Genomic DNA, 23,138 nt, shown 5'->3' on the forward strand with positions numbered 1-23,138 from the left:
TAAAATTCTTTTATCGTTTCAGGTACAAGGTTCCATCCAGATCAAGGGTAATGAGGAGGCTAAACAAAAAGAAAGATGTTGCTTTATCGCCCCATATAGCTATAACACGATGGTTGGACCAGCTTAAATACAGAGTCGCCCCGTGCAGGTCCGGGTGTTAAAAGAATAGGCCTGCAGCAGCGCTAAGCTTGTCGTATAAGGGGCTAGGCGCTCTGCCAACAGAGCAACTGGGATGTGTGCCCCAGGTGGTGGAATGGGGTTGTCAGGCTATAATACGGAAACCTGACCGCAAACCATAGTGGTGCACCGTGTTGGGAAAGATGCCACGTTCCTGGCACGTTAAAGAACTCTGCTGTGGTATTCGATAGGAGTAGGAACCTTTGCGCTCCGCCACAGGAGTCTGAATTGCCCTACCTTACCCATCCCCGCTTTTTCCAGTGACAGTCAAGATTTATCGACCCTATTGTCCTTGTGACCCATCCTTTTTTTTTCATTTCATTTTCATTGTCTGAATATAGCTGAAATATTGCTGCTCGGACGTTAAACCCCAACAAACAAACATCAATACAGAGTCATACTTTACCACCACTGTCCACTTTATTACTGATCGTTGGGCACTGAAAAATGCTGTACTTGGAACAATTCAGATGAAAGGCAGCCATACCTCAGACAGGATAGCAGAAGAGCTCAGAGTAACACAGCAGAAGTGGTCCCTACCTAAGCCTATAGCTACAACAGATAATGCTGCTAACGAGCAGGAGGCCTACCAACTTCTAGGAGGGGAGAGGTATGGATGTTACGGACACAGAATCAATTTGATGGTGAAAAAATCATTAGACATACCTGAGGTAGACTGGCTGATAGGCAAAGCAAGAAAGTTGGTAACATTCTTACATCAGTTCACAAGCGCCATTGACCTTTTACACGACAAAGAGAAACTCAGCAGGGTTCTTAAACGTGCGAGGAACGTGGCATCTTTCCCAACACGGTGCACCACTATGGTTTGCAGTCAGGTTTTCCGTATTATAGCCTGACAACCCCAGCATGTAACACGCCAGGGGTACCCCATTCCACCACCTGGGGCACACATCCCAGTTACTCTGTGGGCAGAGCGCCTAGCCCCCGGCTAGGTTTCTGAGCACTATTTAGTCGCCTTATACGACAAGCTTAGCGCTGCTGCAGGCCTGTTCTTTTATCACCCGGACCTGCACGGGGCGTAGCAGTTGATGATTCGCCAATAATTAGAAAGTAAAAGACAAAATGTTAACAGAAATAAATAACAGAACTCCACAAGACAAAATCACACTACTAGGATGCATGATGAATCCCTTCACCAAAGAATTGAACTTCATTCCAGAATTAAAGCAACAGGCAGAAACATATTTAAGGGAAGAACTCTCAGAAATTCCTAAAGTTAAAATTAGGAAAGAAGTTGTAGAGGGTGATGAAACAGAACCAATGCTACCTGAAATTGAATTACCAAATCAGTCAGTTGAAACGTCATCAGATACCCAGTCAGAAGTGTCTAATGAGGCTCAAGAAGCAGTTGCAAAAAAGATAAAAGCCGCTGATACTGGTGATTGGTTGGAGGATGTTGTATGTACAGGTGAAAGTAGGACAAATCTCGGATTAGCAAGTGAAGCTGAGATCCAGAGGTATCTAGAATCAAGAGTAATGGAAAAAGATCATGATCTAACTATACTTGAGTGGTGGAAAAGGAACGAACATGTTTACCCTAGAATTAGCAAAATCGCTAAAAAGTACTTATCCATACCTGCTTCTTCAGTTTCATCTGAGAGAGTCTTAGCTTATGTGGACAAATTGTCAATAAAAAAAGATGTAGGTTAAGTGCAAAAAATATTGATCTGCTTGTATTCCTGAACAAAAATCTTGAATACTGGTCGTGAATTTTGACTTTCAAACCAGACATGCATTTCTAGTCAGTTAACAGTTATTGTTATTAATGTTGTATTGATTTTCAGTCTTTAAATAAAGAGTTTATTGAAGTTGATATAATTCTGAAATGATTCATTACAACTCTCTACAAGGCTGACTGTCCTGAAGCATAATACAAATGTAAGTATTTTATTGCTCTTTGGAGTAATTTGGACATGGAACATCCTATTTAGAAAAAAAGGAAACAAAACAAACACAGGCATTCTCAAATACGATTTATTTTATGATTATTACATAGAAATAAAGTGTAATAAAACATGCATATACTAACATTGTCAAAAATACATAAGATACAGTCCATAGTTTGATTCAAAGTAAGAAAACAAATGTTTCGATTATAATCGATTATGGTCTACCGATTATTCCGATTAATCGATTATGAAATCAATCCGATTGCCCAACACCACTATATATGTCAATTGTTTGTTTGTTGGGGTTTAACGTTCGAGCAGCAATATTTCAGCTATATTCAGACAATGAACATGAAATGGATGATAAAATGAACATGAAATGAAAAAAAAGGATCAGTCACAAGGATAATAGGGTCGACAAATTTTGATTGCCACTGGAAAAAGGGGGATGGGTAAGGTAGGGCAATTTAGCCTCCTGTGGCGGAGCGCAAAGGTTCCTACTCCTATCGAATACCACAGCAGAGTTCTTTAACGTGGGAGGCACGTGGCATCTTTCCCAACACGGTGCACCACTATGGTTTGTGGTCAGGTTTTCCGTATTATAGCCTGACAACCCCAGCATGTAACATGCCAGGGGTACCCCATTCCACCACCTGGGGCACACATCCCAGTTGCTCTGTGGGCAGAGCGCCTAGCCCCCGGCTAGGTTTCTGAGCACTATTTAGTCGCCTTTTACGACAAGCTTAGCGCTGCTGCAGGCCTATTCTTTTAACATCCGGACCTGTAGGGGGCTATATGTCAATTCTGGTCATTCTTGTTTGAACGCTTTTTCATAGATACGATGTCTTTAAAGATCCGTCTGTACTTACAATAATAATCTTGCACTGATCTGACTTAAAACGTTAAAGAACCCTGCTATGGTATTCGTTTGTTTGTTTGTTTGTTGGGATTTAACGTCCGAGCAGCAATGTTTCAGCTATATTCAGACGTTGAACATGAAATTGATGATAAAATGAACATGAAACGATGAAATGAAAAAGGGATGGGACACAAGGACAATGGGGTCGACAAATTTTGATTGCCACTGGAAATAGGGAGAGGTGGGTAGGGTCGGGCAATTTAAAAAACCCTACTGTGGTATTCTCCCGGAGTAGGAACCATAGGGCTCCGCCACAGGAGGCTAAATTGCCCGACCCTACCCACCTCTCCCTATTTCCAGTGGCAATCAAAATTTGTTTACCGGCTGGTAAACCATTCAATGCACATACGAGTTTGATAAAAAAAAAAAAAAACAATTTTATTACTTTTCCAAATGTAAAATATTGCCATATGAAGCGATGACGACCAGACAGAGGGAAAAAAGACATATAACACATACAATGTAAATAGAAAGCTAATTAAATGGGTAACTGGAGCATGGGTCAGATGGCACGATAGGGTAGGCATACTCTGTAACTCCAACGTTAAAAAAATGTTCAGCATCTACTTCTTTGAAGAGGCAGTTTTTATAAAAATCTGGCAGGATGTGATTCATGGATTTCAGAAACCCACCGAATTAACTTTTATTTCCTATTCGGAATCAGTTACAGACTACATAACCAGTCATAGTTTTTCATCTGAGTTTTATTCGAATTTGAGATAAAATTTATATAGATTGTACATGAAATTACGCTTTGCAAGATTTTTCACGACTTTGTTCGATTTGATTGATTTTAGTGGGAGATAAAAGTGCTACAGATTTTAATATGGAAAGGGCATTTATTACGTGAAATATAGCATATGTAGATTGAAAAAGCATTGTTTGATAGATGGGTTTTTCTTCATTATTAATCACTTAAATATGGACAGTGTCCGTTGGACTTTTATATGCACTAGTACTTAACATTTGTCAAGTTTTGCTCTTGATTTTCATCATTGCTGACTTCAAAATTGCATTATTTTGCCAGGAAAGCCATGCCAAGAAATGACCTTTTGGAGTGCTCTGGTCTCCTTTATTCAGTCCATTAACGTTAGCACATGAACAATGGTTCATCCACCACCCACCATGGCCAGCACAAGTTCCTTCAATCCAGCCATCGTTATCTTGGTCGAACGTAGAAAACTGGGAACCATTCAGTGCATGGCGTGAAAAGTAACCATAACCGCTGCAGTACGGATTTGTTATGGAGTCACCTATAAAATATATACTAAGGAATAAATAATGCTGCTCGGGCGTTAAACCCCAACAAACAAATAAATAACATGACAGCACTTTTAGTATCAGTGTTATTTTGTTATTATATTATATTTATCATATCTCAAAAGCATTTAAGGGGGTAGATCTAGAGTAAGGGACATAACTCTTGAAATCAGTGAGATGTTTGTATCATACTCAATTTCACCAAAGCCTCTCGAGCTTTCGCTTGAAGCAGAATAAAATTAATCCAAGTTAATTAGATGCTTACATAAGATTGATGTAAAATGCTGAATACAAACGTTCCAATGATTTTTTAAGAGTTGTGTCCCTTTCCCTAGGTCTACCTCCTTTAATAAGTAGTCACTGCTCCGTCAAGCACATGGCATAAAGAAGAATTGAGTGAGACTCGGTTGCCTGTAAGTCAAAATAGTGTGTCTGAGTTTATAGTAAGATTCCAATTGCGGGCCGTAGTTTCCGTCAGTTAGCGCAATAAAAGTCTACTCAGCGTGTTTGAAAAGTACCCTAAATGTATGTTCGACTTGTCAAGCGTTCTTGTCTTCTATTACAGGATGAAGTATCTGTGAAACGGGCGTGACACTACAATAATCAAGACATGTGCATTGTTTGTTCAACGGTCGGTTGCAATTATTGCATCCAATAGGACGAGTATAAATTGTACCAAATATTCAATAAGAGAAATGAAAAGAAAAGGGGACGTGGCCAGACTTACGCAAAACCAAAGAACTTGTGTCGGAGCAACCATGTTGCCATTCATAACGGCTCAATGGAGATAAATATGATAGGAATCTGCTGATTGGACTTCAGACTTTCAGCGGGCATGAGATTTTCCACGAACGATTGTCCCGTTTGATTTGCGATCAGGTCTTTCCTTGAGTCTTGACATTACTGGAAGCGGGATACCCAATTCAAAGATGGTAGTGACGGGTCCAGAATTACAAAAGGGGGCGGGGCGTAAGAGATTTACTATGTTAACAAATTTATTAGCGTAAAAACTGAAACCGCTTTCCCAAGGTTTCGACTATTGGTACAAATCTCTGTAGATCCGATCACAAACCAGATTCTTAATGAAGTTGTCCTATTTATATATAGAAACTTAGTTCTCTTTTGTTCAATTATTTGTTTGTTTGTTGGGGTTTAACGTCCGAGCAGCAATATTTCAGCTATATTCAGACAATGAACATGAAATGATGATGAAATGAAAAAGGGATGGGACACAAGGACAATGGGGTTGATTGCCACTGGAAATAGGGAGAGGTGGGTAGGGTCGGGCAATTTAGCCTCCTGTGGCGGAGCCCTGTGGTTCCTACTTCGGGAGAATACCACAGTAGGGTTATTTAACGTGCCAGGAATGTGGCATCTTTCCCAACATGGTGCACCACTATGGTTTGCGGTCAGGTTTTCCGTATTATAGCCTGACAACCCCAGCATGTAACACACCAGGGGTACCCCATTCCACCACCTGGGGCACACTTCCCAGTTGCTCTGTGGGCAAAGCGCCCTAGCCCCTGGCTAGGGTTCTGAGCACTATTTAGTCGGCTTTTACGACAAGCTTAGCGCTGCTGCAGGCCTATTCTTTTGTTCAATTATTTAATAGCAGTATTTATTTAACAGAAATCTGTCACCTGCAGTTCCAGAGTAGCCCGAAATTGTAAGAGTATATTTTCCATCCTCGTTACCGACGAAGAAAGTATCATACTCGGCATATGTCGTATTCCCTGTCCAATCTTCTAATTCAAATCTAAGCCTGTATTTCCTATGTGACAACATATGGTGTAGTATTTCATTTCCTGGAAACAAAATTAAAATTTGTGTTTATATATGTATAAGTTTACAGGGAGTTACTCCTCCATAACAAATTCAGGCAGTAGATGATACACCAAACTTATTTCGTGTATTTTTTGTAGTTTTACGAAGCAGTCCAATCAAACCCTGCCAATGATAGATGTAATTCATTGACTTAAAGAACTGAACAAAGAATGCTTTCCCCGTGCAGGTCCGGGTGTTAAAAGAATAGGCCTGCAGCAGCGCTAATCTTGTCATAAAAGGCGACTAAATAGTGCTCAGAACCCTAGCCGGGGGCTAAGACGCTCTGCCCACTGAGAAACTGGGATGTGTGCCCCAGGTGGTGAAATGGGATACCCCTGGCGTGTTACATAATGGGGTTGTCAGGCTATAATACGGAAAACCTGACCGCAAACCAGTGGTGCACCGTGTTGGGAAAGATGCCACGTTCCTGGCACGTTAAAGAACCCTGCTGTGGTATTCTCCCGGAGTAAGAGCCATAGGGCTTCGCCACAGGAGGCTAAATTGCCCAACCCTACCCACCTCTCCCTATTTCCAGTGGCAATCTAAATTTGTCGACCCCATTGTCCTTGTGTCCCATCCCTTTTTCATTTCATCATCATTTCATGTTCATTTTATCACCAATTTCGTGTTCATCGTCTGAATATAACTGAAATATTGCTGCTTGGACGTTAAACCCCAACAAACTAAACAAACAAAATTTTCGTTCTACATATGACCACGTATGTTTGTTTGTTTGTTGGGGTTAAACGTCCGAGCAGCAATATAGCCTTTCATCATCTGAATATAGCTGCTCGGACGTTAAACCCAAACAACAAACAAACATGTTCATCGCCTGAGTAAAGCTGAAATACTGCTGCTCGGGCGTGAATCCCCAATAGTCAGTCAATCATTAGGAAGCAAACAGGGATTACAATAAAGCACCAGTTCGTGAAAAACAAACTGGCCAAGGAACTACAGTGGAAATCCAATACAGATTTGGGATATGCATTCAGATGTCAACGTGAATAAAAATGACCGACGTTTTTTCATGTTTTAACAAAATATTGTGCTTATACTGACACAAAACTATCCAAAAATGATCCAATTTACCTAAAGTTTGATTGTAGAATTCTAGATACCTACCTATCCAATAGTCACCCGATTTATCACCAAACCCATGTTTGTAGGAGGTAAAAGTTCGAACAAAGTTGACTGTTATATCTCTTCGACGTTGCATAACCTAGAAAAAAAACAACAATATCTATTAAAAGGAAAGAATGATTAATTTAATAATACTTACAACACTAAGGCTTCATCTATTGTATTGCATATGGTAGAATCTCTCGGTGATGGATTTGGCTTTCTATTGTGATAGGTTTTAGTTTCAGAACTCCTTGTATGCAATTATTCCTTTTTTTTTATTTTGGATTTAGATCTTCCTATATATGTGATTCTTTTACTGCTGATAACATTGTAACACGTAATCAGCATATTGAAATTTGCAAGATATGATTGGTATGTTAGTAAATATTTGCTTTATGTAATATTTTGTTAATTTTACCTTATACCGTTACTGTAAGAATGTTATGTATAACCACGAACAAATTATCTCTCTCGTCTCAATTACTATAGGCCCCGTGCAGGTCCGGTTGTCAAAAGAATAGACCTGCAGCAGCGCGAAGCGCAGTAGGAACCATAGGGCTCGGCCTCAGGAGGCTGAATTGCCCGACCCTACCCACCTCTCCCTATTTTCAGTGGCAATCAAAATTTCTCGACCCCATTATCCTTGTGTCCCATCCCATTTTTTATTTCATCATCATCTCATGTTTATTTTATCGTCCACTTCATGTTCATCGCCTGAATATAGGTGAAATATTGCTTCTCGGGCGTCAAACCCCAACTAACAAACAAACTAACTTTTAATAACTTATAATAATGGTCATTTCAGCTATAGAAATAATTTTGCTATACCTAACGGTTTTGGAGATACTTGTGAAAAACTATTATCTGACCCCTTTGTTCTATTTTTAATAACAACAGCCATGTTTTCCGACGGATCAAAACTTCTCTACAGTTCTATGAACGATACCCAAAGAAACATTCATACTAAGTTTGGTTCCATTTGGTCAAGTGGTGACAGATGAGAAGATTTGTGAAAGAAATAACATTCAAAAAAGCAAAAAAAAAATAACAAGGGCAATAACTCCAACATGGCTTAACATATCAAAATAAAAAAATTGACCACAGATAGATATCATCATGATAAACACTTGACCTCCATGTCAGAATTTGGCTAAACCTAACGGTTTTTGAGATATACGCGAAAAACTACCATCTGAACCCTGTTTTATTTTTAGTAACAGCGGCCATGTTTTTCGACGGATAAAAAAATCCCACATCAGTTCTATGCACGATACCCCAAGGAACATTCATACCAAGTTTGATTCCAATTTGTAAAGTGGTGCCACAAGAGAAGATTTTTGAAAAAATGTTAACGACGACGACGGACGCAAAGTGATGGGGCACAAAAATAATAGGGTCGACAAATTATGATTACCACAAATACGATATAAGGGAGGGATGGGTAGGGTCGGGCAATTTCGCCTCCTGTGGCAGAGCGCAAAGGTTCCTACTCACAGCAGGGTTCTTTAACGTGCGAGGAACGTGGCATCTTTCCCAACACGGTGCTTACTATGGTTTGCGGTCAGGTTTTAGGATGTTAAGTATTCTTTATGTAAATTTAGGAGAAATCATATCTATTACTTTTTGATAGTTTGCGAAATAGTGAAATTCCCCAAAGAATTATATAAAATGCCTTTACGAAGGCCCAATTATCTCGAAATCAAATTCGGTGACCTATGTATTTTTATATTAAAAGCTCGAAGTTCGTTCATTCGAGGTTAACTACCATAAAATCTAAGAAAATTTATCTACTAGAAATATGAGGTATAATTCACCTAAAGTAACGTATTTAGAACAGGTTAAACGGAATATCCTGGTTCGTGGCAATGCACCGCGAATCAAAATTTAAATTAGTCCAAACCAGGTTATTGAGTAAAGCAGTTGAAAATAAAAAAAAAAAACACTCTTTATGATTTAATTACCAATGGATGACGGTTGAAATAATAATTGTTGCATAATCGAAACTTTTTTTGTTGTTTTTGTTTGGGATTATTTAAATCCCGGGATGGGGCCATATGACGTTAATGACGCCGTAGTACCAAGCCAGATTATCAAAAATGACCAAACAAGCATTAATCTTGTTTCAAATCAGACCAAATTATTACAGAATAAATGAAATAGTTTTGCAATATCTTACCGTCCATCCACCATTTGCTATGTCACAATAAACTGCCGTCTTCTTGCGGGTGTTGTTAACAACTGGGTATATGTCATACACACCATTCTTTATTATTGGTGGAAGATCTCCACAATCAACTGGAATTTTGCCCATCATATTAATCAAAAGATCATTGCCTTCAGTAAATTCTATGTCACCGCTGAAACTGGCGCTCATTGAGCATATGTTATTGTCCAAGTTATAAGTAGCAGCCTGGCAATAATGGTCCTGGGCACAAGTTATTGCACAGTCCATGCGGTATTGAAGTTCAACAGTGCTGTAAACAGTTGATCGGTCTTTCAAGGTACTGTTTGATTGAATTTTTAAAAGAGTTAGTTCTTTTCCTAGGACCATTCTTTGCAAAGCAGGGCATAGTGTGAAAATAATTAGTTTATTCATCATATTTCTCCTCATCTGTCCTTTCTTTTAGATCACAGATTCTATTAAGGTGAAGTAACGAAAACTGCCGTCGGTAACCCCTTTTTTTAAGACAATTTTGCAAAACTGTCCCTGCAATTTATACTAATGTGGCATCCTTTTCTACGCATGTCCCACTGACTTGCGGCTTTCCGATATGAAGTGTTGGTTGCTTCAACGTTTTTCTGATAATTTTGTTTTCTCTACTATAGTCTCTTTTTTATTACACATTATTACTATCAAACGTTTATATACAACCGCACAGAAATAAATCGCAAACTTATTTTTTTTATTTATTCTTATCACGCTTTTTACCAAACAAAAAAAACAAAAAAAAAAACAAAAAACAAAAAAAAAACAAAAAAAAAAAAAACAAAAAAAAACATTAAAAACGAATGTAGATCGATGCCACAGATGACTATCAACCACAATAGTTGAAATCGTACTTTTAATAATCATTAACGTCATGAAATCATACTTTTAATAACCATTAATCTCGAAAGATCATAGATTTTTTTAAAAGTAATAATTTACACGCAAATCAAATATAAGGGTAAATAGATTTTATGATTTTGGAATATATAGGCATAGAAAATGAGGAATAACTTCAGTTTAAAATGTTCTTAGTGAGAATTCTTATATACTTTGCTGTTTACTTGTATCATTTCAAATGTGTCATTATTTTCTTCTCATTCCCTTTTTGTTTGTCAATGTTCCTAGTTTTTGGTAGTCCAAATTGCTCATTTGCTTTTGTTTCTTTGTACGTGTTATTTCATTTTTTTTTTGTGTAACTGTTTTCCCCTGTCTGTTCTTTTCTTTTCATTAATTTCTTTTTGACTTCAGCTCGAATCTTGCTTCCCTTGATTATTCTATAAACAATTGGATCCGAAATGGTATAAATATGCACAAGGTAGACAGTACGTCTTATCTATCAAGCCCCGTGCAGGCCCGGGTGTTAAAAGAATAGGCCTGCAGCAGCGCTAAGCTTGTCGTATAAGGCGACTAAATAGTGCTCAGTAACCTAGCCGAGGGCTAGACGCTCTGCCAACAGAGCAACTGGGATGTGTGCCCAAGGTGGTGGAATGGGGTACCCCTGGCGTGTTGCATGCTGGGGTTGTCAGGATATAATACGGAAAACCTGACCGCAAACCATAGTGGTGCACCGCGTTGGGAAAGATGCCACGTTCCTCGCACGTTAAAGAACCCTGCTGTGGTATTCGATAGGAGTAGGAACCGTTGCGCTCCGCCACAGGAGGCTAAATTGCCCGACCTAACCCATGCCCCCTTTTTCCAGTGGCAATCAAAATTTTCTTTGTTTGTTGGGGTTAAACGTCCGAGCAGCAATATTTTAGCTATATTCAGACGATGAACATGAAATGGATGATAGAATGAACATGAAACGAAAAAAAAAGGATGGGTCATAAGGATAATAGGGTCGACAAATTTTGATTGCCACTGGAAAAAGGGGGGATGGGTAAGGTAGGGCAATTTAGCCTCCTGTGGCGGAGCGCAAAGCTTCCTACTCCTATCGAATACCACAGCAGGGTTCTTTAACGTGCAAGGAACGTGGCATCTTTCCCAATACGGTGCACCACTATGGTTTGCGGTCAGGTTTTCCGTATTATAGCCTGACAACCCCAGCATATAACACGCCAGGGGTGCCCTATTCCACCACCTTGGGCACACATCCCAGTTGCTCTGTGGGCAGAGCGCCTAGCCCCCGGCTAGGGTTCTGAGCACTATTTAGTCGCCTTATACGACAAGCTTAGCGCTGCTGCAGGCCTATTCTTTTAACACCCGGACCTGCACGGGGCGACATCTAATTGAAAGCTAAATGTATTTTCTTCCTCCATTGCCTCGGTCAGCCTGAGAAAGATTTCTTTTGTAACACCAGTGTACAAAAGCGAATCACTGTCATTTTGTATATTTACCACTGCCGACATAGTCCCTGCCTCAGTTTTGACTTGAACTCTCTTTTCTGTAATTAGTGTTACACTGGTTTAGGTTGACATGATCTTTCTTTCAAGTGGTGCCTTTACGTACATATGATCTTTGGGCAAAAAGTCTTTTTCATTATATTGTATAGCAATATCCACCATTTGTGATTTCACCACATTAAATTCACATATGGCTTCTGGTAAGATTTCTTCTCTATCTAACGCTTCTCTTTTACTGTCACCTGTCAGTGTTTCCTCCGCAATTATTTCTTCGTTTAAGCGTCGTCGTTTGCTTGACCCTGCACCTTGTCTGAGAAGCTTACGTCTACCAGGAGTAGTGTCACTTTCATATCCTAGTTTTAGTTTAGGCACGGGATTTCTAGCCGACGGACCTCCGTCTAGAAAGTTCAGAACACACAAATACTCTTCAGAAGTGTCATTCTATTTAATGCTTTCATCCGTTGCCCCCCCCTGTGGATCGCTATCCTTGTCGTGGTAGGGGGGCTTGCGTGCCTCAGTGATCCTAAGAGCTATGCCAGCAGGAGTTTTTTTTTCTCCTGGTAGGGTTACCCATGCTGGAAAGGTCAAAGGTTAGAGGCCAGACTAAAGCGATCCGAACATCGACCGTGGGCCCGGTGTTTAAAATAAAAAGTGGGTTCACCTACTTGTTTGCCGTGAGTTGCAACCCGTGAGTTATTGGTGGGCGAGCAGGTCCTAGTGGAGGAAGGTCGTATCTAGACTCCAGTCGTGACGTAACCCCCGTGTCATCGATGGCTGGATGATCGAGGATACGGCTGTATATGCCACTCGGCTCATAGGTCATCTAAACGGGAAATCGGATGGACCCGGTTCGATCAATCGGCTGGTCACGCCATGCCCTTCATTTGTCCACCTGCTTTACTGATGGCATTTTGTTAAATCCAATGTTTGTAAGATTTTCAAAATCTTACAAATGGCAAATGAAGAAGGCGGTGGCTCATGGGTCAATCGAGTAGTACGCTGTCTATGCGCCATTGATAGATACGCTCTGTTCGAGTATGACGTGTCTGGAATCCCTGATGCTATCTGCTGGAAATCCGTAGAGTCCTAGCATCGCCCGTGTTTGCACTCGGTGGCGGGTTGGGAACAGAGACGATGAAACTTACTAAAACTTAACATGGCGACAAAAAACAACGGGGAGTCCAATGTTTCTTATTCAAAAAAAGAAAAAGTGATGTCTGCAATCCTTCTGACGAAAGTGATAAAAACTGGCCAAGATTTATTGTAATTTCTGCAAAAAATAAAGACAAAAATGTTAATGACCTTTCTCTTTTTTTAATACAGAAAACTATCAAGGGTGTAGCTGGTGATGTTAAAGATACAAAGAAAATAAGATCAGGAATTTTAATTGAATGCCTCAGACCTGGCCAATCATCAAATTTGTTAAAATTAACCAGGATTGGTGACCTTGATGTGGTTTCATCTGCACACAAGTCACTAAATCAGTCACAGGGTGTCCTTAAATACCGAGGTCGAGACCTCGACGCCTTGACTGATGAAGAGATCTGTGAGGAACTGAAATCACAAGGCGTTAAGTCAGTGAAAAGATTTACTTCTCAACAAGCAGATGCAACCACACCAATGAGAACAATCCTGTTAACATTTAGTTCCACTTCAGTGACATCTCATGTCTACATTGGTCCATACAGGACAGCTGTCAGTCTGTATATTCCTAACCCACTTCGGTGTTTTAAATGCCAGAAGTTTGGGCATGGAAAGGGCCAGTGTAGAGGAAAACTGTTTTGTTTCCGATGCTCTGAAGACGGACACGAGGGAATCGACTGCAGAAAAGATCTGAAATGCAGAATCTGTGAGGAAGCTCACATGTCATCATCTAAAGATTGCCCTCTTTATAAGAAAGAAAAAGATATTTTAAAGATAAAAACTGAAAACAAAATTTCATATAGTGAAGCTCGCCAGAAGTGGTCCCTTTCCAACAATTTTCTTGCATCTGGCAAAACATCTTATGCTAGTGTTGCAAAGCGTGCTTGTCTGTCCTCGACTGTTGAGGTGCAGACGATCATGAGTTGGAAAGAGGATATCAATGGTCTTGCCAAACTGCCCACTGAGGTATCCACCAAAATAATAAAACCATCCAAAAAATGTTTAGAGGAAATTAAAAAGGCCAGAGCTAAGAAATCACACCAATGTTCCCAGACTCAGTCATCCCAAAATTCCGGATCATCTTCAATATCATCTCCATCATCACAACAGTCATCGTCTTCCAAATCTCAGCAGAAGAATGTCCAACCCCCAAAAAAGTTGGGGAATTTCCGTGTGGAGGACTTGGAGAAATCCAAGTCTAGGCGACAGATTGTGTCGGCTGTGGTGCCGGACTCGGATTCCGAATCTGACATGGAAACAACAGATCATGGACTTTGTCCAGGTGAAAACTGGCTGGGTCCCGACCTTGATCAGATTGACCAAACAGATCCTGTTGCCATGAAAAAATACAAAGAGCAGCGCGCTCAGTCAATTCGAATTGACCTTAATGGTGGCACTCGTACTAGAAGGTCATCGAGTAGTGGTCGCGGATCCAAGTCAGAGAAAATACCCCCCATAAAAATGGCCAAATTACTTCAATGGAATTGTCGAGGTTTAAAGGCTAAAATTTTGGAATTAACTCTTCTTGTTGTCTATTTTACCAGTTGCATTATGTCTCCAGGAGACTCATTTAAAAGAAACGGATCAAATTTCCGTAAAAGGATATACAATGTATAGTACATTTGCTGAGGCAAATGAACGAGCTGCTGGTGGATCTACCATTTTTATTAGGGATAGAGTAATACATAGTTCAGTTCCTTTAACTACCGATCTACAAGCAGTGGCCGTTCGGTTATGCCTTGATAAAACCATAACCGTTTGTTCCATTTACATTCCCCCAAATTCAATTTTGTGCAGAAATAAATTAGTTGATTTGGTTAAACAGTTGCCCAAACCATTTATTATTTTGGGTGACTTTAATGCTCATAATCCTTTATGGGGAAGTAATCATACGAATGATAAAGGTAAAAAAGTTGAGGAGCTCCTTCAGCAAGAAGATTTGTGCATATTTAATGACGGATCTTCAACGTTCCTTCATTCAGGCAATGGATCGTATTCTTCTATTGATTTAAGCATTTGTGATCCTCCCGTACTTTCAGAGTTTACATGGCGAGTTCATGATAACTTGTGCGGGAGTGATCATTTTCCAATTATTTTGGAGCATTTATCCTCCAAAACGGAGGAACGTCAACCTCGTTTTAAACTTGAGAAAGCAGATTGGGCTTCATTTGAAGCCCACTGTCTTGAAGAATTACGATTAGAAACGATGAAGAATGTTGAAGATCCCATTTTATTATTTAATGAAAGACTGACATCAATTGCTAATAAAACAATACCTAAAACCTCGACAAATCCAAAAAGGCCTAATAAACCATGGTTTACTAATGAGTGCGACAAAGCGATCGAAGAACGCAATAAGGCCCATCGCCGGTTTGACAAAAATCCTACACCAGCAAATTTGTCAAACTTCCGAATATTTCGAGCAAAAGCTCGACGTACATGTAAACAAGCCAGACGAACCTCTTGGAAAAATTTTGTTTCTAGTATTAAATCTCACACTCCCCTCAATAAAGTATGGAATTTTATTAGAAAAGTAAAAGGAAAAAATTCGAATTCTTCAGTGAAACACCTTAAAGTTGGTAATACCACTCTAACCACCGAAAAAGATATCGCCAATAAGCTAGCTGAAACATTCGCTAAACATTCATCCTCAACTAACTACAAACCGAATTTTCAAAAAATTAAATCATCTGCAGAAAAGACAAAAATTAAACTTCAAGTCAAATAATGCTGAATCCTACAACTCTCAATTTTCTACAGATGAACTAAAATCGTCACTGGCTAAAGCCCACGATAAAGCTAGTGGGCTAGATAATATTCACTATCAACTTTTGAAACATCTTCCTGATCCATCTCTACATACACTTCTTGCGTTAATGAACGAGATATGGACTTCTGGTAACGTTCCGTCCATCTGGAAAACGGCTTCAGTTGTCCCTATTCCAAAACCAGGAAAGGATCATACGGATCCTTCAAATTATCGCCCGATCGCATTGACAAGCTGCGTCTGCAAGACAATGGAACGAATGGTCAATCATCGCCTTGTGTGGTTCCTTGAGAAGTACAACTTACTCACAAATATTCAGTGTGGTTTTAGGCAAGGCAGAAGTACTCTTGACCATTTAGTCCGGTTTGAAACGCTCATCAGAAATGCATTTGCTAAAAAAGAACATGTTGTGTCGGTCTTTTTCGATTTAGAAAAAGCCTATGACACGACGTGGAAATATGGTATTTTAAAAGATATATTTGATATCGGGTTGAAAGGAAGACTTCCTTTGTTCTTGTCTAATTTTTTGTCAGATCGTCATTTTAATGTGAGGGTAAATTCGACTTTTTCTGAGGAGAAGGAACAGGAAATGGGTGTTCCTCAGGGAAGTATTCTTTCTGTCACTCTCTTCAGTATTAAAATTAATAGTTTAGCCCAAGTTTTGAAGGACAATATTGACAGTTCATTGTATGTAGACGACTTTTTGATCTGCTACAGGGGACAAAATACGAGTAATATTGAAAGGCAGTTACAACTTTGCCTCAAAAGAATTGAGAAATGGGCTTTGGAGAATGGGTTTAAGTTTTTTACATCTAAAACTGTTGGTATGCACTTTTGTCGAAAGCGAAAGCTGCATCCGGACCCAGATCTCTTTCTTTATGGTAATAAAATCAAAATAGTAGAAGAAACAAAATTCCTTGGATTACTTTTTGATAGTAAACTTTCTTTTCTTCCCCATATCAAATTACTTAAATCTAGGTGTCTTAAGGCACTAGATATTTTAAAAATGGTGTCCAGTACCGATTGGGGTGCTGATACCTCAATTTTATTGAATTTATATAGATCTTTGGTTAGATCTAAACTTGATAATGGATCTATTGTTTATGGTTCCGCCAAAAAATCTTACCTTAAAATTTTAGACGCTGTTCACCACCAGGGGTTGCGACTTTGCCTTGGTGCCTTCAGAACCTCTCCTATTGAGAGCCTTTATGCCGAGGCAAATGAACCATCCCTTGGAGACAGACGTTTGAAATTAGGTCTTCAATATGTAAGTAAACTTATGGCCTACCCAGATAGCCCTGCCTACGACTGTGTCATTAATCCTATTTATGTCGATATTTATCGAAAACATAAAAGCAAAACCCCTCCTTTTGGAATTCGAATAAAACCTCATTTGGAAGCAATTCATCTGGAGACCAATGCAGTAACACCTGTTGTTACTTCGAAATGCCCTCCATTGGAGCTTCCACATCCTTCTTTCATTTTTGATCTGCGTGCATATAAAAAGTCCGATACCAATCCTTTATTTTTACAACAAAAATTTTCTGAAATTAAAGCAAATTATCCGGATTTTTCGACGGTGTATACAGATGGCTCAAAAGATGGCGATAGCGTTGCATGTGCTGCTGTCCATGGTGACAGAACTGTAACTGAACGGTTGCCATCGAGCGCTTCCATATTCACAGCTGAAGCTCGAGCCATATTGTTAGCACTTAAATTGATTACTCAATCTAATTTGTCACAGTTTATTATTTGTTCTGACTCTTTGAGCTGTCTTTTGGCAATTAAGAATCACAAACTGAAAAACACTCTTATTTTACAAATTTTGTATTTTATTCATCGACTTCGGGAATTTGATAAAGAGATTGTTTTTCTCTGGGTACCCAGTCATGTTCGTGTTCAGGGGAATTCAGTTGTAGACAGGGTTGCCAAAAAGGCATTAAATGAAATAATAAAGGACGTTAGTTTCCCATACACCGATTTTAAACCTTTAATAAGGAAATATATTTTAAAGATGTGGCAGGACCGTTGGGACGGTCTTGAACACAACAAACTCAATTCCATAAAACCCGATCTAGGCGTTCATCAATCCGGGTCGGGCAATCACAAAGAGCAAGTGGTCATGACTAGATGCCGCATTGGACATTCTAGATTTACACATGGCCATTTGCTTGTTGGTAATCCTCCACCTGAGTGTATCCCATGTGATTGCCCTTTCTCTATCAAACATGTTCTTCTAGATTGTGTGGATTTTGCCAACACCAGGCAAAATTATTTTGACTGCCCCAATATGTTTGATTTGTTCAAGACCGTTTCATCTGAAAACATCATCGATTTCTTGCGGGACATCGGTTTATTTAATAAAATCTAAATTGGATACCTTCCTTAGTTTTTCAATATTTTAAATGTTTTATCGAATTTATGTTTCTATATGTATTTTATGTCTTAGGTTCACCTTTTATGTACCTTTTTATATGTAAATAGCTGCTTGTTTTAATTTCATTATTTTATGAAGAGACTTTGATCTTAATTTTAATATTTTCCTTGCATTAAATGTTCTTGCCGTGATATGGCCCTGGTCGCCGAAACGGCGTTAAACAACAACAATCAATCAATTCATCCATTGAAGCCTGATTTCTTCATTTGAAGGCATGATGTGCAGTTTATATGGAACACACAAGCACAGTCTTCATGTTTTTGTCCGTGTATTTCCACTCATATAACTTGCGACGGTTATTTCTACAACTATTTACAGCACAAGAGTCACCACTTCCCTTCTTATAATTGCTTTTACATGCCATTTTAAACAAGAAAAATATAAACTAAACGTTCTTATTCTAATACAGATTCACGTGTATTTGATATTGATTATCAGCAGCAGGTGCAGTTTATTCACGAATGCCATGGTTGCCGCACCACGTGACTAATTAATAGCAGCGCACATGCAGAGAGAGATAAGAGCTTGATAAACCCGTCTATAAAGCAACTTATTAACATATATGCATGATTCTGACAATGACTGCTTCTTAAATTAATCACTTATATTGAGCTTAATGCCAAAGAGGCCGTATTGTAATATTCAAATATTCGATGGATATATCACCGTCTTGGCATTTTGGCAACCAAAATCTTTTTTAATATTTATCTTCTAATGATTCCTGCTGTTAAAAATCATCATCAAATATCATTAAACTATTATGGGGTTGTGTTTACAATACACACAGACTAGCGAACCTGTAAGGAAATTCTTACTTTACCCAGTAATATTTTTTACGGATTTCTTTATTCAAATACATGAACATTCCTAAGTATTTCTATTTCTTTTTTTCCACAAAACTTCCAAGAACCATTAAAAATATTCATTGGAACAAATTTGTGAGTTATAGTAGAACGTAAATTGACCCTCACAATGTGCGAATTCAAATTATGAATCTTAAACATTAAAGAAAAACAAGAAATTTCTTTCTTGTCAATAAACTTTAAAGTTATGTATAGTATTATTTTATTTTGTTTTTATGATTTTATCCTAAAATCATGATTTTTTGAAGAACGAAATTTTTTACACGCAAATCCTATATTAGTATAGGTTATACAAGTTTATGTTTCATGACTTTTTTGAATTGTCATTAAAACTTTTGCAGATAATAAACTAATAAAAATTAATTTCGCTTCTAATGTTGACACAAGTTATTGTCAGGCCTGAATTCAATCCCATCAAAAATATAATGACTTCATCAATGTCATCCGTCAGGTACAACGATAACAGATCATCTACGTGTGATAATACTTCTACTTCTTACCTTGAAAAAAAAACTTCTTAACATGACCTTTAATGTATGTATCGAGGCATATAACGATTGATTGATTCTTGGGGTGTAACGCCCGAGCAGCAATATTTCAGTAGTATTCAGACAATGAACAGCCCCGTGCAGGTCCGGGTGTTAAAAGAATAGGCCTGCAGCAGCGCTAAGCTTGTCGTATAAGGCGACTAAATAGTGCTCAGAAACCTAGCCGGGGGCTAGGCGCTCTGCCCACAGAGCAACTGGGATGTGTACCCCAGGTGGTGGAATGGGGTACCCATGGCGTGTTGCATGCTGGGGTTGTCAGGCTATAATACGGAAAACCTGACCGCAAACCATAGTGGTGCACCGTGTTGGGAAAGATTCCACGTTCCTCGCACGTTAAAGAACCCTACTGTGGTATTCGATAGGAGTAGGAAACTTTGCGCTCCGCCACAGGAGGCTAAATTGCCCGACCTTACCCATCCCCCCCTTTTTCCAGTGGCAATCAAAATTTGTCGACCCTATTGTCCTTGTGTCCCATCCTTTTTTTTCATTTCATGTGCATTTTATCATCCATTTCATGTTGATCGTCTGAATATAGCTGAAATATTGCTGCTCGGACGTTGAACCCCAACAAACAAATAAACTAACATACAATGAACATGAAATGATGATGAAATAAAAAAGGGATGGGACAAAAGGGCAACAGGGTCAACAAATTTAGATTTTAGATCCACCTGAGTGTATCCCATGTGATTGCCCTTTCTCTATCAAACATGTTCTTCTGGATTGTGTGAATTTTGCCAACACCAGGCAAAATTATTTCTGCGCCAATGTGTTTGATTTGTTCAAGACCGTTTCATCTAAAGACGTTATCGATTTCTTGCGGGACATCGGTTTATCTAATAAAATCTAAATTAGATACCTTCCTTGATTTTTCAATATTTTAAATGTTTTATCGAAGTTATGTTTCTATATGTATTTTATGTCTTAGGTTCACCTTGTATGTACCTTTTTATATGTAAATAGCTGCTTGTTTTAATTTCATTATTTTATGAAGAGACTTTCATCTTGCTTTTAATATTTCCATTTCATTCAATGTTCTGGCCGTGATATGGCCCTAGTCGCCGAAACGGCATTAAAAGATACCAATCAATCAATCAGACGATGAACATGAAACGATGATGAAATGAAAAAGGGATGGGACACAAGGACAATAGGGTCGACAAATTTTGATCGCCACTGGAAATGGTGAGAGGTGGGTAGGGTCGGGCAATTTAGCCTCCTGTGCCGTGGCGGAGTCCTATGGTTCCTACTCCGGGAGAATACCACAGTAGGGTTCTTTAACGTGCGAGGAACGTGGCATTTTTCCCAACACGGTGCACCACTATGGTTGGCGGTCAGGTTTTCCGTATTATAGCCTGACAACCCAAGCATGTAACACGCCAGGGGTACTCCATTCCACTACCTGGGGCACACATCCCAGTTCCTCTGTAGGCAGAGCGCCCTAGCCCCAGGCTAGGGTTCTGGGCACTATTTAGTCGCCTTTTACGACAAGCTTAGCGCTGCCTAAGGTTTATTGTTTTGACACCCGGACCTGTATTAAATAATCAATTTCATGTTCATCGTCTGAATATAGCTGAAATATTGCTGCTCGGATGTTAATCCCGAACTAACAAACAAACAATTTTATGTAATCAAGCACTTTTCACCTATTACGTACATGTCATGCTAATTTTGAGTAACTTAATTAGACAAAATAAACATACGAAGTAAAGCCGGATATTGTTTCTTTCATGTTGCAGATTGTTCGTAATTAAATTTGTTTGTTATAAATCGGAAAGACCAAAAAGAATAACAGGGCTCCGCCACAGGAGGCTAAATTGCCCGACCCTACCTACCTCTCCATATTTCAAGTGGCAATCAAAATTTGTCGACCCCATTGTTCTTGTGTCCCATCCCTTTTTCATTTCATCATTATTTCATGTTTATTTTATCATGAATTTCATGCTCATCGTCTGAATATAGCTGAAATATTGCTGCTCGGACGTTAAACCCCAACAAACAAACAAACTAACATACAATGAACATGAAATGATGATGAAATAAAAAAGGGGTGGGACAAAAGGGCAACAGGGTCGACAAATTTAGATTTTAGATCCACCTGAGTGTATCCCATGTGATTGCCCTTTCTCTATCAAACATGTTCTTCTGGATTGTGTGAATTTTGCCAACACCAGGCAAAATTATTACTGCGCCAATATGTTTGATTTGTTCAAGACCGTTTCATCTAAAAACGTTATCGATTTCTTGCGGGACATCGGTTTATCTAATAAAATCTAAATTAGATACCTTCCTTGATTTTTCAATATTTTAAATGTTTTATCGAAGTTATGTTTCTATATGTATTTTATGTCTTAGGTTCACCTTTTATGTACCTTTTTATATGTAAATAGCTGCTTGTTTTAATTTCATTATTTTATGAAGAGACTTATATCTTGCTTTTAATATTTCCATTTCATTCAATGTTCTGGCCGTGATATGGCCCTAGTCGCCGAAACGGCATTAAAAGATACCAATCAATCAATCAGACGATGAACATGAAACGATGATGAAATGAAAAAGGGATGGGACACAAGGACAATAGGGTCGACAAATTTTGATTGCCACTGGAAATGGGGAGAGGTGGGTAGGGTCGGGCAATTTAGCCTCCTGTGGCGTGGCGGAGCCCTATGGTTCCTACTCCGGGAGAATACCACAGTAGAGTTCTTTAACGTGCGAGGAACGTGGCATTTTTCCCAACACGGTGCACCACTATGGTTGGCGGTCAGGTTTTCCGTATTAAAGCCTGACAACCCGAGCATGTAACACGCCAGGGGTACTCCATTCCACTACCTGGGGCACACATCCCAGTTCCTCTGTAGGCAGAGCGCCCTAGCCCCAGGCTAGGGTCCTGGGCACTATTTAGTCGCCTTTTACGACAAGCTTTGCGCTGCCTCAGGTTTATTGTTTTGACACCCGGACCTGTATTAAATAATCAATTTCATGTTCATCGTCTGAATATAGCTGAAATATTGCTGCTCGGATGTTAATCCCGAACTAACAAACAAACAATTTTATGTAATCAAGCACTTTTCACCTATTACGTACATGTCATGCTAATTTTGAGTAACTTAATTAGACAAAATAAACATACGAAGTAAAGCCGGATATTGTTTCTTTCATGTTGCAGATTGTTCGTAATTAAATTTGTTTGTTATAAATCGGAAAGACCAAAAAGAATAACAGGGCTCCGCCACAGGAGGCTAAATTGCCCGACACTACCCACCTCTCCCTATTTCAAGTGGCAATCAAAATTTGTCGACCCCATTGTTCTTGTGTCCCATCCCATCATTATTTCATGTTTATTTTATCATGAATTTCATGCTCATCGTCTGAATATAGCTGAAATATTGCTGCTCGGACGTTGAACCCAAACAAACAAAACAAACAACCAAGAAGAATTTTCTTATGTAAATATGATTCAAATCCTATTTGTTTCTTGATAAATAAATTCCATCACTAATATGCGTTAGAAAAATTGTCCTTTGTTCCTTAAAATTCTTTCTGTTATTATTTCGAACGAAACATTAGAAATGCTAAAATATTTGTTTCTGACAAATCTTATTTCTTATAGTATTTTT

At 39.0% G+C, this 23,138-nt stretch overlaps 1 protein-coding gene and 1 pseudogene across 1 annotated transcript; one reads left to right on the forward strand and one right to left on the reverse strand.

The window, feature by feature from the left end:
- Nucleotides 1-415: 415 nt before the first annotated feature.
- On the forward strand, nucleotides 416-1,907 carry LOC148597443 (E3 SUMO-protein ligase ZBED1-like; annotated as a pseudogene).
- Nucleotides 1,908-3,336: 1,429 nt separating this feature from the next.
- Nucleotides 3,337-10,135, reverse strand: LOC148597444 (fibrinogen-like protein 1). The gene is made up of 4 exons (XM_088564095.1): nucleotides 9,389-10,135; nucleotides 7,213-7,309; nucleotides 5,907-6,071; nucleotides 3,337-4,259 (listed from the first exon to the last, which is right to left on the reverse strand). Exons 1-4 carry the CDS (start codon nucleotides 9,821-9,823, stop codon nucleotides 3,976-3,978), a joined length of 981 nt encoding a protein of 326 aa, XP_088420221.1. The 5' UTR covers nucleotides 9,824-10,135; the 3' UTR covers nucleotides 3,337-3,975.
- Between the last annotated feature and the right edge of the window lie 13,003 nt (nucleotides 10,136-23,138).

The sequence above is a fragment of the Perna viridis genome, chromosome 15, assembly GCF_037379345.1.
Source record: "Perna viridis isolate PV_CMFRI_1.1 ecotype Kerala chromosome 15, ASM3737934v1, whole genome shotgun sequence".
Taxonomy (NCBI): Eukaryota; Metazoa; Mollusca; class Bivalvia; order Mytilida; family Mytilidae; genus Perna; species Perna viridis.